The following is an 18,223-nucleotide window of genomic DNA, read 5'->3' as shown; positions in this document are numbered from 1 at the left end:
GGCTCACGGGCCCAGCCGCTCCGCGGCATGTGGGATCCTCCCGGACCGGGGCACGAACCCGCGTCCCCTGCATCGGCAGGCGGACTCCCAACCACTGCGCCACCAGGGAAGCCCAGTAATCCATGATTTTAAACGGACCTAAGTGCCACAAAGAAAAATTAAGCAGGCCAAGGCCATCAGAGTGACAGGAGGAAGACAAGGGGCTTTTGGGGATACGGTGGTCAGAGAGGACCTTCTGAGGAAGACAGCAAACTGAAGAAAGGGAGCGGGCCACGTTGAGATGCAGGTGAAGGCAGCCCTGCCCTCCAGGGAGGGCAAAGAGCAGGCGACAAGGCCCCAGGCCTTGGTGATTAAAGCAAGAAAGCTTGTGTGGCTGGAGCAAAACAGGTAAGTGGCAAAGACAAGGTGGAGGTTAGGGCGGGGCTCAGGTCCGCGGCTTCCGTGTAACCATCCTGCAGTTCTGAACAACAGGTGTCACGTCACGCTGACGGAAACACCAGGGACCTCGGGGGACACAGCGGGGCAGGAAGACTAGTTAGGAGGCGATTTCAACAGTTAGAGCTCGATCTGACGCTCTCAATGCTTTCACCCTCAGATCTTGCAGGGGGTGGTGACCCACTTCTTAAATTCACCTCTTTCTAAAGAAACAAGACATGGAGACGTATTAGCACACGTGCCTCAGCGACTTTATTAGTCTGAAAAACTGATAACTATTGTTTCAAATAATCTCAGTCGAGCAGCCTTAAAATCAAGCACAAAACACAACGACCATCCTCCCCTCCTTCACTGTAACCACGCGAAAGTCATGTAGGAGTGAATAGCTCTTTTGTCCTAAAACAGGCTATTTGAAAAACAGAAGCACACTGTCTTTTATTGTCCATTCATGGTTCACATAGCCCCTGGGGTTGGCTTCCGTCCTTCAAAAGCCTTTAACGGACAGGTACACGGAAGCCTTGCTCTGTGCACTGTGAGAGCTGGAAGGCGTGGGAGGGCCCACGGCTCCCCTGCCTGCGTGAAAGGAAAGGGGTGTCAGGTACGCAAGGTGACCTCACCTGTGAGGTATGCGCCAGGGACCCAGAACAAAGGTGGCTTCCTTCCTTCATAAGGAAACACAATCTGTCCAGAAAACTGCTTCATTGCTCTTGAATGATTTAGGGCTGCACAGTCTACTAGAAACAGCTCCAGTCTTTAACCTCTGTTTATTTTATTAACAAAACTGTGTTACATCATTCTTTGTTCAAACCTTAAAGAAAAGCCCAGCATATTCATTAATCAAAACTATATATTACTGTTCAGGTCACCTTTGATCATGTGTGTTTGTGCCAGGTAAGTGTATTTATCAGTCAGAGACTGTAATGGACACACTGTATGTCTCCAGGGTCAGGACTCTGGTTTCCTGTCCACGTGAAATGTGGAAGGAAGGCAATTAAGCTGATGTTTTAGGTTGTACTTAGTATATAAAAGGAAGGCCTGCACTTTCACATTTTAGGGCATGTTGACTTTTCCAGCGTATGAAATGTTATCACTGCTCCCTTTTTCAGATAGGGATATCAATGCAAAACAAGTTCTTTGAGCACAGAACGCATTCAGTCATGGTTCGCCTAGATGCAACCAACAGAACACCAAGTTGCTGAAGTATTACTTCACTCTTTCAAGATCACAGAACATCTTGCTACATATTTTTCCCCCAAGGTCAGGTAGTCAAGAATTTACTCTCTTGAATCCCACACACATTACTGCATAGGATCAGCTCTTAAAGTGAAATCAGACCGTTTAAAATTGATTTTGCTGTCGAACTACGATTGCTATTATTTTCACCCTAAAGTTACTGATAGATAGTTGTGATCTCACTTCTCCCAGCTTTGCAGATTGCCTTATCAGGACATAGCTGCCAATAATTGGCAATGCTGCATATTTGCCAGATAACACTCAATTGATTAGAAAAATTGATACTAAGTATCAAACTGAAAATCAATCTTGGCCTCAATCTGTCTTTAAGTCACCTATTCTACTCTTCGGTTTAAGTTACCAATGCGTCAGGTAACTTCCAAGAAATGGTGACCTTTCAATCCAGTAACAGAGAAAAAAATACGTACTGAACGAGCAAAACACTACCTGTTTTCATGCCTTCTGAAACTCCAACATTTATATGTAAGGCATGTTGAATAGATCCCACCCTGGCCAACACCCCCCAGTTACAGAAGGGATGGGTGGACCGCAGCAGGGCTGCAGCTAAACAGAGATAAGACACCAGCCAGCTGTTAACGCCAGGACTCCCTGCCCAGACCCTGACCTGATGCCACTATTGGAAGGAGAAAAAAGCCACCAGCAGAGGGGTGAGAAATTTACATATCGGGTTAATGTGAAAAATAAAGTTGCCTCTCAGTCCAGGAAGTAAAGAAAGCTAGGCTCACGAAGAAGAAACTTAAGTAAACCTAGCAACACATGCGAATTTCCATAATAAACATGGATGTAGCATCACGCTCCTGTGACAGAAAACTCTCCACGTACAGCACACCTAGACTCCGCAGTGCGAAGCATTTCTAAGGTTACCAAGCCTATCTGACGGGCTGGCTGTTCCTCAAGATGGACCACTCTCTTAACTATAATGAAATGTTGGGTCGATGTAGTGCTACTTATTTGTGAGTATCACACAGCTCAGTCTCCTGACCGAGGTGATAGCAACTCAAGGTGTTTCCACGCATTATAGTTAAATATCTGACACGTGAACATTCACAGGGACTCATCCTTGCAGGTATTTGAACCAGAGCTGGCTTAGGATTCAAGAACTGGAAAGTGTCCCTTGGGGCTACTTCAGTCTTCTGACTGCCCCTTCCTTTCCCCTTTCTGCTTCATTTTCAGGAAATTTAATTTAATTTTGACCGTGCACGATGCCTCTCATGGGATTTCGGGTGTGGAGGTGCCATTCTCTGTTACCCACATCACCACCCGTGCTTCCCGCCATCCGCGGGATTGCCGACCGCAGGAATTACTCAGTATCTCGATCGCCCGCACCAAAACCGAGGCCTCGATTACAGGTAACATTTTCACTCCAAAAGCAGACTTGCAAGCAGAGCAATCAGAAGGTGTTTGGTACTTCAGCATGTGCTGTTAGGAAGCCAGACAGCCACATGTAACTCAATGAAGTTAGAACACTCCCTCACACCATGCGCAAAAATAAGCTCAAAATGGCTTAAAGATTTAAATAGAAGACAAGATACCATGAAACTCCTAGAAGAGAACACAGGCAAAACATTCTCTGACATAAATCATACCAATGTTTTCCTAGGTCAGCCTCCAAAGGCAACAGAAATAAAAGCAAAAGTAAACAAATGGGGCCTCACCAAATTTATAAGCTTTTGCACAGCAAAGGAAACCATAAGCAAAAGAAAAAGACAACTCTATGGACTGGGAGAAAATATTTGCAAATGATGCGACCCACAAGGGCTGAATTTCCAAAATATACAAACAGCTTATACAATTCAATAACAAAAAACAAACAATCCAATCGAAAAATGGGCAGAAGACCTAAAAAGACATTTCTCCAAAGAAGACATACAGATGGCCAAAAGGCACATGAAAAGATGCTCAACATCGATAATTATTGGAGAAATGCAAATCAAAACTACAGTGAGCGGCTTCCCTGGTGGCACAGTGGTTGAGAGTTCACCTGCCGATGCAGGGGACACGGGTTCGCGCCCCGGTCCGGGAAGATCCCACATGCCGCGGAGCGGCTGGGCCCGTGAGCCATGGCTGCTGAGCCTGCACGTCCGGAGCCTGTGCTCCGCAACGGGAGAGGCCACAACAGTGAGAGGCCCTTGTACCGGAAAAAAAAAAAAAAAAAAAAAAAAAACTACAGTGAGGTATCACCTCACACCGGTCAGAATCACCATCATCTAAAAGTCTACAAATAACAAATGCTGGAGAGGGTGTGGAGAAAAGGGAACCCTCTTACACTGTTGGTGGGAATGTAAATTGGTGCAGCCACCATGGAGAACAGTATGCAGGTTCCTTAAAAAACTAAAAATAAAGTTGCCATATGACCCAGCAATCCCACTCTTGGGTATATACCCAGACAAAACTATAATTCTAAAAGATACACGTACCCTATGTTCACAGCAGCACTATATACAATAGCCAAGACATGGAAACAACCTAAGTGTCCACTGACAGATGAATGGATAAAGAAGATGTGGTCCATATATACAGTGGAACATTACTCAGCCATAAAAAAGAATGAAATAATGCCATTTGCAGCAACATGGATGGACCTAGAGATTATCACACTAATCAAAGTCAGAAAAAGACAAATACCATATGATATCACTTAAACGTGGAATCTAAAATACAACACAAGTGAACCTATCTACAAAACAGAAACAGACTCACAGACATAGAGAACCGACTTGTGGTTGCCAAAGGGGAGGGGTTTGGGGGAGGGAAGGACTGGGAGTTTGGGGTTAGCAGATGCAAACTAGTATATACAGGATGGATAAACAACAAGGTCCTCCTCTAGAGCACAGGGAACTATATCCAATATCCTGTGATAAACCAGAATGGAAAAGAATAGGAAAAAGAATGTATATATGTATAACTAAATCATTCTGCTGTACAGCAGAAATTAACACATTATAAATCAACTATACTTCAATAAAATTTTTTAAAAAATAAAGAAGGTGTTTGGTAAAGATCAACACCATCATTGGTAGCTAATTCCTATTAGATCCACTTCCCTTTCCTCTGTGTCAGAGTGACAATGTGTCGGGGGTGGGAGATAGCAGATCACATATTTTAACTTTCACAAGACTTGATTCAATTCAGCAGAACATTCTTTCTAATAAACTAGGAAAACATGATTTCTAGACCACCATGCTGGGGGTCACGCAAACGTTGTGAGGGCCACCTTCCAGAGAGGATCCGATGACAGTGAAGTTTCCCCAACCTCTGGTAACACTTTCATAGCTGTCTTAGATCATGGAGAATGAACACAGTTCAGGGCACCAGAAGGATATGTGTGGTGAGGTCTCTCTCTTACGAAGACAAAAGGGGTGGTCCAAGTGGACCTAGGGTTCTGGAATCTGAGCTGTCAAGCCCATCAAGATGTAGTTCCTGAAATGAACACCCACTACGTGTAAAGGACAGAAAAGAGACACAAAACACAAGATTCCCGCTCTCAAGTAACGCACAACTTGGTACAGGAGACAAAGCTAAAAAAAAATCATGAATTAGAGAACAAATACCAAATGAGAGCAGAGAATCCTCAAAATAAATGGAATAAACAAGTATGTGTTTAAGATCAAGGGTCCGTCCACATATGATAATTATTACAGAAACAGCATTTGGGATGGACAGGTTTCAGTTCCCATGGATGGTTACTGACTCCACCGTGAGGATTACAGAAACAAGAGGTGGTTCAATTAGGAAGGTACTCAAAACTAAGGTCTCAAATAAGAGATGGGAGAAAACCAAACTTTCAGGGAGAGAAAATCTGAGGGTCCAGGCGAAGTATGAATCAGCAACGCAGGGAGTTATTTTTAAAGATATACAAGGAGCACTGCACTCAAGAGGGTCACGTGATAGTCCTTCCACAGCGCGAGGCTCTATTCTACCCAGAACCTCTTGACCAGGCTCAGGTCTGCTCTGGACCGGAACGCAAGCACAGGGAGAAACTGGCGGGCATCCAAAGGAGAGTGACTAAAACAATCAAAACATTAGGAAACAGGTCCTAAGAGGACCATTTAGGCCAGACAAGGGATGGCTAGGGCCCGCACAGGGAGCCCTTCTTTCCCATTGGGGACGGGACGAGAGGAATGGGATTAAACTGCAAGGACAGGGATTTGTATTTGATACCAAAAAAAAAAAAAAAAAAAAGAACAGAACTTCCTGGCTATGGAGACTGTGCAGCTCTGGAGTAAGTTGTCAACAAGGTTTGAAATGTCCTTCTACAGAGACTTTAAAATACAGTAGATGATCATCTTCATAAAATGTTCACTCAGTGTCCTTTCTTACCCTACAAAGGCAGGAAGTGAATATTTTAACTATAAATAGAAGCTCCATTTAAAAAAAAAAAACAGACTTATTAAAAGAGGAAGCACTGCAAGGCTCTTCACTGTTGCTGCATTTTCAAAATTCATCAGAAAGTTACCAGCTTCATAAATGTACTTATTTAGCCAGAGATGAGTCTAGTCACATAAAGTGATCAGCTGCTCTAGGTAGGAGATATAAAAAGAACCAAAACATGGATAAACTAACCAGAGTGTCTATCTATCATGGGGGTGCTCTGGAAGGAGGGGAGGGCAAGGGTGAGAGGGGTAAACAAAAATCGGCCGCAAAGGAATAAAACACACACACGTTCTACATCCAGCATCCACTAAAGGACCCTCACTGTAATCTTTCCTAACACCAATTTTTAAAAATTAGAACCAAACTACAAAGCACACCTAGTCTTTCTTACAGAAGTCTTAGGAATCTAAGACTTTTCAAAACTATGCCAAAGAACAAAGTCAAAAAAAAGTATTTTAAATTATTTCAGTTATTATTTTCCCCACATCATCAAAAAGAGAGATAGGGAGGGAGGAAGAGGAAACAGTCAGGGCTGGCCAGCACATAAGGAATTCCACGGCCGCTGGGGCCACAGGAGCAGGAAGAGAGACATGAGGGCCCCAGCTCCTTTCACAGCCCAGGCCCAGGGTCACACCCAGCCAGTGGCAGAACCTGGACGAAACCAGATTTGGCCTCATTTGCAGTCACTAACTCACGAACAGCTTGTGAACCTAAAGTTTAAGCTGCCTGCTTAAAACAGAAAATGCCCGATGACGTGTACATTACAAATGTCGGCTGATTAAATCACCAGACTCCACCAGGCTGCACGCACGCGCGTGCCTACGCGCACACAGGGTTGACTGCACCACGTAACTGACACAGGGCGCCCCAGGCTCTCGCTTCTGCAAAGAGGACCGGCAGCGGAGCGTCGCAGGTCCCGGGCACTGGAGGGCGGCCCCGCACGGCTCCACGAATGACGTCGGGCTAAGGAAGGTGCCGAGCCACGCAGACAGCAAGGAGCAGAGGGGGCTCTGCCTGGTGCCAGCCCCCCTGCCTGTTCTGCCCCATGGCCTGCTCTCCAGCGCTCAGAAAGGAGCATTCGTTCAGAGGAAGACTCAGCTCCCGAGTCCCCCCGACCCGTCTGAAGGAGCCTCTGTTTTCTGCGGCACCTCCCCACCCCGGACGAAGCCCCCGCTGCCCCGGACGGTCCCCGACGCCTCCCGTGGACCCTGCAAACAATCAACAGCACCCCTCCCCACCCCCAGCCCCCACGTGTCCCTGTGTGCAGGACCCAGTCCACAGTGGCCGCCCTCCTCCGCCCAGGCTTGTGCGACCCAGAGAAGCTCAGCTACCTCCCACCCGCATTCAGGGTAAATACGCCGCCCGCCAGCTGCCGGTCAGAGTGGGACAGCACGGCGGTGAGATGGGCTCAGGCCCCTCCAAAGGGCAGCACCCCTGGACGTGGGGACAGTCCGTCCCCAGCTGTGGGGGGCCTCAGGCAGCGGGATGACACTGCGGGCGAACAGTGGGAGGAGGTTGTTCCGCCCAGGAGGCCCAGCGAGCAAACCAGCCCCAAGGCGGGCTCCTGGCTGCACCCCCGCCGCCCCCCACCCCCCCGCCTTCCTGCTGAACGCCTGGCCCACCCTACCGTCCGTCTGAAGGTCCCTGTGGCAGGCAGGGCCTCCAGGGGACACCGAGGAGATGCCGGTGTCCCGGGGTGAGTCTGGGGCACATTTCACGTCACCACACCCAGACGACACCCAGACGCCAGCCTCAGTCTGTCCTAAATGCTCACGGCCGGAGCTGGCCTTGGCTTGGGCAATCGTGCCACAATTTTCAGGGCCGCACGGGAACTCAGATACAGAAGTCCCTCGTTTTAGAGAAGAGGAAACGCCTGCCTGTGGAACAGAAATCACTGGCTGCAAGTCACCAGGCCAGGACTGACACCAAGGCTCCATCACTTCACCGCCGCGCAAGTGGTCCTCAAGTCACACTTCCTACATTCTCGCACCTCGTTCAGCGAGACCAGAGCTTTTGGTGCCACAGCTGGGCTTTCTTGGGCTTTGTAAATATTTCACACTGTCACCTGATGATGACCTTCTACTAACACTTGGGTTTCGACAAAATCACTACCTTTGTATGACAAGAGTTTGGGGTTTCCGTATCTTCTAATATTTTGGACTTGTCATAAAAATAAGTAGAAAACAGAAAAATGAAAATGCTAATAGTATTACGTACTATGAAATACGTAATACGGAATGAAAGTAATTAGACTGACCAAAAGTGGCAAACATATTTAGCCTGAAAGACTTAAGCACTTCAATTGTGCTCAGCTGCGGGGGAGAAAAGGTTAAAAACATATGAAATGCCGGAAATAATATATCAAAGAGTGTGTTTTTAAAAGACAAACTCAACCATGGGAGAAAAAAACTGAGACATCTGCTAACTAAATGTCACTTTGAATGAGCTGAGCAAATAAAAATTTAAGGTCTGAGGTTTCATTTATTACATACATTGTTTAATCTATGTGTTTAACGTGTTAAAGAACTTCTAAAGTTCTTTAAAGATATATGTTTAAAAACCAAGCAGTTATATAATGAAGAGTGTTAGAAGATTTTTAGCTCTACAGGAATTTAATCCCCTCGTAAGAAATCTAATGTTCACCCTTTCATCCTTGGTGTCCAAACACCCTTCCAGGAATCTTACCCCGACGCCAGGGCTGCTGGGACCCACACTGAGGTTCTGCTCCGTCGCTGCTGGATTATTTGTGGGGACGGCGGGGGGGCCTTCACATGAATTACACCCAGGGATGGAGCGCCTACAGCAAACGCGCATTTCATCCTGGGCAGTTCTCACTACATTTTAAAATAATGAAAATTCACCCCTGTTCATTCATTGCTGAATTATAAACAGTGAACATACAGTGTTTTGAAAGGATTTCTGTCCTTGCAAAAAATACTTGGAGGAATTTTTACTTCCTTAGGCTAAGAGAAGAAAGTTCAAACTTGACAGGCCTTGCCTTTCTGCACTGTATTTACTGCAACGTAATTCACTTGCACAGCCTGCTTACTGCTGCCTTCTTCCACGTTCCACAAGACAAATCATCTACTACTTAACTGCTACCGCCAACCTCATGGACCGGCACCTCCAACCCCTTCCCCACTACCTGGAGGAGCCCACTCACGGGCCGTCCTTGAAGCAGCTGTGTCTGCAGCTGCACGTCTGCCAGCCTTCAAGAGGCCAGCACTCCATCCTCCGGATGGGGCTAGGGCTCCGCCAAGGGCAAGCATGGCGGGGCCGCACACAGGGTGCTTGGAACTCACAGGTTCTCTCTTTAGCGTCACTGCTCTCAGAAGTCTCTGAAGTTTAGAAAAAAGTGAGGAGATATACGCAGTCTTTAGGACAAAAGCTTGGGAGGATGAAGCCAGAGTTCCACAGTGAGGGTGCCTTGGCAGCAAGGCTGCTTCGAGTGTAAAGTGTCTACCCCAGGATGCTGTGCAGCTGCGGAGAGCCCGCCTGACCCACGCCCGAGCGGCACCCGAGTCCACGCCATCCTGGGCGCGGCGTGCAGTGGCTCCACCAGGGGCGCACGGGACCCCCGATACGGTGCACCCCGCGCCCGCCGGGCTGTGGGGGCAGATGGGGACGCAGACACATGGGCAGAAGACCCTGTGAAGAGGAGACGGGGACGGGAGGGGTGCGTCCACAAGCCGAGGACAGCGGGGTGTGCCGGGACCCCCCGGAAGCCAGCGGAGGCCACAGCTCTGCCGTCACCTGGATTTCAGACTCTGGCCCCAGAACTTCTGCTGTTCTCAACCACCGGCTGGGGGTGCTTCGTTACAGCGGCCACAGGAAACTAATACACATTCAACAAACCTCTCCTGAGTGTGTCCTATGAGCCAGGCACCACGAAGGTTCTCACAGGTGAACCAAACTCAGCAATCCTGGCCCCGGGCCCCGCGTGGAGCTTCGGGCCCTCCGGTTCTGCGTTTCTGTGAAGCAACGGGGACCCCAGAGCGGCCGAGCAGCGGCCGACACAACCCGGACCTCCACACCTCCCGGTGTGCCAGCCACACCGGGGAAGGGCTGGGCCCACCCACCTCCATGGCACGGGGGCCGCCTGCCCCTTTTTATCAGAACAAAACAGGCACCAGGGACGGTGAGGTGAAAGGAACCCCACTAGTTACACTGAGGAAAGCTTCCAGGGCCGCAGCAGCGCGAGGACGAGGGGGACACGGCTAAGGGGACGAAGCGGGGAGCAGACAGGCCTGGGGTGGTGGCCGGCTCCATCCGGACAGCGGGGGGCCTTGCACGAGTGTCTGGGCCTCTCCAGCCACCCTTCCCTCGTCCATAAAACGAGGATGCCTTCCTGACCAGCAATGAGAGCAGACAGGAAGCTCTGAGAGAGATGCCATTTGAGAGAAAACCTCAAATTGCAGAATAGCACGCATAACACGGTCCTATTTCTATTCAGTTTTTTCCTGGGAGGGGAAACACACACAAACCTCTGCACAGTGGTCACCTCTGGAGATTAGGGACAAACAGATTAGAAGCCTTGATATTCCCCTTTACATCCTTCTCTACCACAAATTTCTTACTATGAGCACATATTACCTTTAATTTTTTAAATGGAGAGAAAAACAGTATACAGTCATTTTAAAAGCATAGAGCATGATAATCCAGGGAGTCGTACACTCACAATTCGTGCCCTCTTCCGTATGTATAGTATACCTCAATAAACAGGTGTGTTTTTTTTTAACGAGGTAGGTGTATGTGCTCAGCCATGACAAGATTTCCCAGATATATTCTAGTCATGAGATATGCAGAGTATGGAATCCCACTTATGTCAAGAATCAAAACAACCAGATGCATACACATATAAACACATAAGAAGAGATACAGAAGGACGCACATTATACTTCCAAAGTGGGGAACTTTTTTATAGCCAGAATGTTTTTAGCAACTCATTTTGCAATTTATATTTTGAACATTTTTTAAATAACAATACTCCTGAGCTGCAGAGGGTTGTCTGAGATTTACACGGTAACGGTCACACGATACAAGCGTGATACAAAGAAGACTCATTCAGCATTTCCGTGTTGTACACAGGCCCCCTGCCCATCCCAGCCCTGAGCCTCGATGCAGGCCTGACTCAGGAACAAGGGAGCGGTCAGGGTTGAGGTGGCCAGGAGGACTGAGCAGGGGTCAAGGATGACACGATGAATAAATAAGAAGAGGTCAAGAATGTCTGCAACACAGTGTTTGGCAAAAACAAACACCTTTTTCTATTTAGACTTGGCCGCTGGGAAACATCAAAACTTCTCCCTCGGTCCACACCACTACCTGGAAGTCTTGCTTCTTAGGTCCAGGAGGGATGGTCCCCGCTGTGCCCTGACAGCCACCCCCTGGCCAGGGGGAGCGGGTCCTGCCCACTCTCGCCCACCTCCTCCACGACCCTCATCACAGGCACGATCCTGTACCTCCCGGCACAGTTCGGGGCCTCACCACCTGCTGCCTTGCTTGCTGTTTCTTTCGCGCGGCCTCCGCTAACCGCGCACCCTCCCCGACGCGTGCGCTCGACCGCGGCCCCGCCCCGCGGCGTCACCCCCTCCCCCTCCCCCCTTACCCCCGTACCCCGCCCTCCTCCCGCTCCTGGACGCCGCCAGTCCAGCCGGCCAGGCTCCACCAGCGGGGCTGGCAGGGACTGAAGGTCCATTCGAGGCGTTACAGCGCAGAGGCCTGTATCAGCATCCAAGGGCGCAGAGGCCTGACCCCCGCCCTCTCACAGGCCTGTAGGACCAGCCCCGCCGGCGCACAGGGGACCCAGGGGACCGAGGCCACGCGGGGCTGACCCGCAGGAGCGCATCCAGGGGCGGCACTGGGGCTGCACAGGCCGGCCGGCTGAACAACAGGCGTTTATCTCATCACTCTGGAGGCTGCGCGCCTGAGACCGAGGTGTCGGCGGGACTGGCTGCCCCCGAGGCCTCTCTCCTCGGCGCGCAGAGGGCTGGCCGTGTTCCCACAGCGTCTCCCCTCTACCCGGCTCTGCGTCCTGATCTCCTCTTAGGAGGACGCCAGGCTGTGGATTAGGACCCACCCGCGTAAGCTGCCTTCACCTTAAGCACCTCTTCGAAGGTGCCACCCCTGAGCGCGGCCTCACACTGAAGACCTGGGGGACAGGACTGCAACCTATGAGCCTGGGGGGACCCGTTTCAGCCCCTAACAGTCAGCTGCAGGGAGAGAGGGAGCTGCGCTATGGAGAAATGCAAGCAGCAGGGAGGAAGGCTCCCCTGTGCCCCTTTTCTTTCCCCGTCTCCCAGGCCTCTGAGGCACGCTCCAACCGTTTCCGTCCTGAGCCCGATGGTCGTCTCAGCCCCAGGGACCCTTCCTTCTGGCCCCGAGGGCAGGACACTGACCAGTATGGCCGCGCGGTCCTGGGTGGCGCCCGGCCCAGTGTGGCACCAGAGGCCTCGCCTTAGGTCACTAGCCCGTCCCTTGCTTTGTTCTCACTCACTGGCCTCCTTCCTTCCCGGGAGCTCTGCCTCACGCGGCCGCAGGTCAGGACCTCTGGAATACTCCGTCCCTTTTCCCGCCTACCCCTCTCAACTAATTAATACCATGTCACCCTTGAGACCTCAGTTCAAACGCCTCGGCCTGAAGAAGCTTTTGAAGACACACAGACAGACACACACGCACTAAACCAGGCCCTCGCCGATCATCTCCCCAGCTCCCAGCCTGATGCTTAGCACCTCTGATGACCTACCTGCACTGTTATCATGCTATTACAGGTGTGTCTCTCCCACCAGTCACACAGGTTCATAAGCAGAATCTGCGTCTGGTTTGCCCAGCACTATCTATCCAGCAGCTAGGGCAGTGCCTGGTACCTAGTAAGTGCTTGATAAATATTTGCTAGATAAAGGAAAGAATACATGAAGCGCAAGTTAGTGTAAATCAGGGGTCATGTGATCAGTGTTTGCTGAATATGCTCGCTCTGAGGGAGCGGCAGTGTGAAATCATTAAGTATCGGCACCTAGACAGACAGATACACGCACAGGCACTAGACCTGGAACCAGTGGAGCCACAGCCAGAAAGCAGAAATTTATTCCATTAGGTCACAATTCTATAGGGATTAATCAAACATGTCCACATCGAACGCTGTACCTACTTATATCTATAAAATCCACCTTCCGCAGGTATCTTTCAGCCCATGGAAGCAAGTATCTGCAGCCACCCGCTCCCTGCACCCCATCTCACTGGTCCACTTTGGCGCCAAACCAGCAGGGATCCTTTACTTGGAGAAAAGAGCTGGTGCTTTCCAGTGGTGACGCCGACCCAACACTCTTCCATTTGCTCCTTCACATGAGGCAGGAAACACTAAAATTCTGGGAACAAGATGTGTGTCACACGTTGGAAATGTGCGTATCTGCTGATAACACCCAGTCTCCCTGAGGTACACGCATGAGGAAGCCACATGGCCACGATCTAACGGAACGTGGCACATAACCCATAACCGAACAGCATCCCGCGTGGTTTCGGCACTGGCTCCCACCACACGTGGGAACAGGCTCTCACACCCCCGGGTCGAGTCAGAACAGCCGGGGATCTAGGATTTATGATGTCATTCACCTCAGGGGACACCCAGGGGCTGGCTGACAACTCCAGGGGTCTCACTATTAAAAGAAGCATTTTCTAGTTTGGGATTCGCAGACGCAAACTAGTATATATAGGATGGATAAACAACAAGGACCTACTGTAGAGCACAGGGAACTATATTCAATATCCTGGGATAAACCATAATGGAAAAGAATCTGAAAAAGAATGTGTATATATATATATATATATATGGGTGTGTATAACTGACTCACTTTGCTGTACACCTGAAACTAACACAACACTGTAAATCAACCATGCTTCGATAAAATAAATAAATTTTAAAAATAAAATAAAGTAAAAAATAAAAGCGTTTTCTGAAATGTATATATCTTTCAGGTCCTCGGGCTGTTTGTGTAGCCCTGGTTGTTTTGAATATTTCAAAGTAGAAGGTACCAGTAATTGCTAATGAGAAATTATTTTAGACTTGGGGGGAAAAGAAGTGCTTCTGACAAGAATTACAGCATCTGCATCAACCCACACTACTGAATAATTCTGTCCATTGTCTTGTCCTCCACTCTCTGTGCCCCCCACCCCCCAAAAGTAACAGACATGATCATCTCCTGCTTTTATTGGCCTCAACTACTTCTTTATCCAAATTATAAGGCTCAAGCTCAGTTGAGCTTCCTGGCAAGTAATTTTTCTCATGCCGAAGAAGAAACATAAAGTAAATCAGGAAAATCATATCAGCCAGAAAAATAATACTGACCTCATCAAAATCACAGAATAATGTACCTAAGAAAGGTGAAGCTCAACTTTGGGAGATTAGCAGTTCAAATCAATGAACATTCCAACATCACATTGTCAGTTTCCACATCAGAAACAAAACTTAAAATCCAAAGGACGCTGAGCTGAATGCTTGAGCCCTCTTCTTAAATTCCTTTTTATCAGTAATCAAACATTCACCACATTCCTCACAACAGGTAAGGCAACGTGTCAACAACTGAGACACTTCTATTCACAGCCAGAAGCTAGGCCTCTCCAGTCTAATTAACAAGGAAACAAAATCCCTCCAAGGAAGCAAATCTACCCCCTCATTAAGCCAAGCAGACCTAGGTCGGGTGTCTCAGAAACGATGGTTCTGAGGTTGAAATATTCATGAGTCCGCAGATACTAATCGTGTAAACTCCATTAAAAGAAGGAAATCTAAGAAAACCCTATAAGCAGACCAATTTCAAAACTAGGGGGCTTCAAATAAGCAAAGAAAACCTCCAGAACCCAAAGTTCTCACTAACTTAAAAAAAAAAAAAATTAAATATGACTCAAAAGAAACCAGATAGCCTGGGGATAAAACTGTTTTCCAGCAATTAAAACACTTTGCGTACTCTACATCTAGTGATGTAAATACATCATTTGTAAAAGATAAATTTGAGAAGAAAGGAATGGTTAGAAGGTAGTCATTCCCTGCAGCTCCCAGAGAACAACATCTGTGAATTTACACTAGTTAATGCCATCCCAAAGGGTTATTCCTACCTCACATGAAAAAAGTCAGTTTTGAGTGTTTACTATGAATATTTGAAAAAAGAATTCCCATCCAGATTAACTGTTCTTTAAAAATGGATTCTCTCAGTTGGGCCAATTATCAAGATTGTTTCTTCTACCAAAATTGGAAGTGCTTTAATTATCTAATGTCCACAACTACTTTTCAGGTTTACAAAAATGAGAAAAGCATGTTTTATTGGGGTGCCGTCACCAGCAACATAATTTACATTTCTTCAAAATACCTTACCTTCTAGAAATTTCAGTCGTGGTAACTGCCCAGATATTTAGCCTCACTTCAAATTATTTCAGCCCAAACCCAAAACCCAAGAAAAATCTTTCTGATGGAAACATTTCGTTTCACTCCCTATAAAACCCAACATAAAGCTACATCCTCTGCTGTCTTAGCACAGCTCTCAATGACATTTTGTTGCTACAGCAACAAAACTCTGCTACCTGTGGCCATGATTTGTTAAGAATTCCTCCAACCAGAAAATTCTGTGCTGTGCATTCATAAAACCAACAGAATGGCTCCAAGCCACTTAAAAATTAAAGCTCGTTGTCCTACTTGTGATCTACCCACACACATATTTATAACATGTCTACATATATGCACACATACATAGACATACTCATGGCTCTCCCAACGCCATCGAAAAGGGAAAACCACACCAAATTTCCATTTTAAACTCAGCATAAAAAAACTTCTGTATTTTAGATTTCATTGAATAATTGCTACTGCTTCCCAAGATTTATCTTAAAACGTAATAGAGGCCCACCATCCGGGAGAGAATTTTAAAAACAAGAAAAATTATTTATATCCAATCTCATTCCAAAAAGAAAAAAAAAAATTCCCAAGGCACAATCTGCTATCTATTCCAGTACCTGTGACTTCTTTAGCCATGAGCTGATTTAGAAAACATCCAAAGACTAAAGAATACACACTGGCCATCAGTACCGTCACCCACCGCACCGCCCCTTCAGGCTACTCACCCTCACCGGGGGGCTCCAGGCTTGCGCCCGAGGCTGCTGTCCACCCGGGGGGCAAGGTGGATCTTTCGAGCTACAATTGGCCACGGCGCTGCTCTGAGCCCTCGAGGCGTTTGTGCAGTTGGTGCCACTACCCCCCGCAGGACCGGGTTTCCAAGGCCTCTGCTTGATGCCATCCAGAAGTCTGACCAGCAGGATGTTGCTTGGAAGCTGCTCCACGCCCGCGCCAACCAGAGTCCGGCACTCGGGGCATCTGAGTTCGTTGCGGGAACCGACGATGCCCAGCAGACACCGCTTGCAGAATGTGTGCTGACAAGGCAGGACCCTGGCAGAGACGTCGAGCCGCTCCAGACACACGGGACACTCCAGAAGGTCCAGAAGGGCCGACTCATCCATCTTCCTCTAGTTCACCGAGTGAGACGCTCCACGCGGCCCTGAGAGCGCCTCATGTAACATCCATGTCAGACGCTGCTCTGGGGGCACCGGGGCAGAGGAAGAAAAGACAGAAAAGTATGATCATCTGGGGGAAAGGTGCAGAGGAGAGCCAGGAACCAAAAAGCACACAAAAGTGCTGCCTCTGAAGAGCGTAGCTTTGCTCTGGAATACGGGGCCTGAACTCCAGCGTCAACAATTGAAAACAAAATAGGCTTTCTAAGCAATTCAAAATGAATCCGTAAAGATATCTAGTTCAGCGCGCAGAAAGAGCTACCAAGTACTATTCAGGACTCTTGCCATAAATAGGAGTTATGAAACGTAATAAGAACATAATTTCTTCGGCTCTAAAGTGAAATCTGTGCCTGAACGTTTCCTTCACCTGAAATTCCTTTTCAATCCCACCAAGTTCCCAGTATTTAAGCCACTCTGGTGGTTAAGAAACCGCGCTGCATGTCATTGCTGTGGCACATGGTCCCAATATTAAATACATATGTTTCTTCGCTGCTCTTAAAAATAGGACTGTTTAATTCTGCCCAACCAAAACGAGACGAAGGTTCACAATTCTAAACAACACACTAAAGATGGGCCTGAAAGCAGCTCAAATATAACAGCACCCATCAGGGAAGCGGTTGCCAGACTCAGAAACGATTTCTGAACGGCCTGTGTTAATCCCATTCAGAAAATCTGGCAAAATTATCACCCAAAGAATTTGAGAATGGAATGCTGGACTGAGAACCGAGGGCTTAATATGAAAACGGGGCCATTCAGGAAAAAAGCGTTCAAACCAGAGCCTGCACCGCTCTCCCCTACCCCCAGTTCAGTGTGGACGTGTCCAGGGGAACCGGGTGGCGTTGTGGACGTCGGCAGGAACTGCTGCCCCTGACGGCGGGGCGGGGTCGGGCCGCCCCTCTGCTCGCCGCAGGTACTGCGGGCCCGCGTGGACGCCGGTCCAGGTGCCGGGCCGCCGGTGTAGACGCGCCCGCGGCCAGGGGCGGGGGCCGCCCGCGCAGACACGACGGGGCCAGGGGCCAGGGGCCGCCCGCGCAGACACGCCGGGGCTGGTGCCGAGAGCCGCCCGCGCAGACACCCCGGGGCTGGTGCCGGGAGCCGCCCGCGCAGACACCCCGGGGCTGGTGCCGGGAGCCGCCCGCGTAGACGCTCGCCGGGGCTGGTGCAGGGGGCCGTCCGCCTAGACCCCGGGCCAGGGCCGGCAGGGCCGGGTGGGTGCCCCCGCCGCCCGGCCGCCGCCCCGCGCCCACGGGAAGTTTCGGGAGCTCAGGACCGCCCGCAGCCAGCGTCGCCAGGTCCTCCCGCCGTGCGCCCGGGCGCGCGCCGCCGCCGCAGTGACCCGGGCCGGGCCGGGCCGCCCCGCTCCGCTCCAACCCGGCCCCGGGGGGCGGGGGCCCGGGGACTCGGGGCCGGGGGCGGGTCCTACCTCCGCGCGGCGCCCTCTTTGTCCGCACGCCCCGCGCTCTCCCGCTCACCGGCCTCAGACGCCGCGGCCGCACTGGGCTCCGCTCGCCGCCTGCGCGCTCCCGCCGCCGCCTGCCGGGCCCGAGGGAGGAGGAGGGGAGGGGCGAGGAGGGAGGGGAGGGGAGGGGCGAGGAGGGAGGGGCGGGGAGGGAGG

General features: G+C 49.7%; 1 protein-coding gene across 1 annotated transcript in view; it reads right to left on the bottom strand.

Annotated features, from left to right (window-relative positions):
* Nucleotides 1-18,137, bottom strand: part of SH3RF1 (SH3 domain containing ring finger 1) — a 160,016-nt gene extending 141,879 nt beyond the window's left edge. Inside the window, exons 1-2 of the mRNA XM_024130787.3 lie at nt 18,032-18,137; nt 16,165-16,634 (exon numbers count right to left, since the gene is read on the bottom strand). Of these exons, the coding sequence (XP_023986555.1) occupies nt 16,165-16,557 (393 nt within the window). The 5' untranslated portion in view covers nt 16,558-16,634; nt 18,032-18,137. The remainder of the gene's footprint in view (nt 1-16,164; nt 16,635-18,031) is intronic.
* Nucleotides 18,138-18,223: the final 86 nt, after the last annotated feature.

This window comes from Physeter macrocephalus, chromosome 9, assembly GCF_002837175.3.
Source record: "Physeter macrocephalus isolate SW-GA chromosome 9, ASM283717v5, whole genome shotgun sequence".
Lineage (NCBI taxonomy): Eukaryota > Metazoa > Chordata > Mammalia > Artiodactyla > Physeteridae > Physeter > Physeter macrocephalus.
The sequence above is the reverse complement of the archived record's forward strand: the minus strand, read 5'-3'. Positions and strand labels throughout refer to the sequence as shown.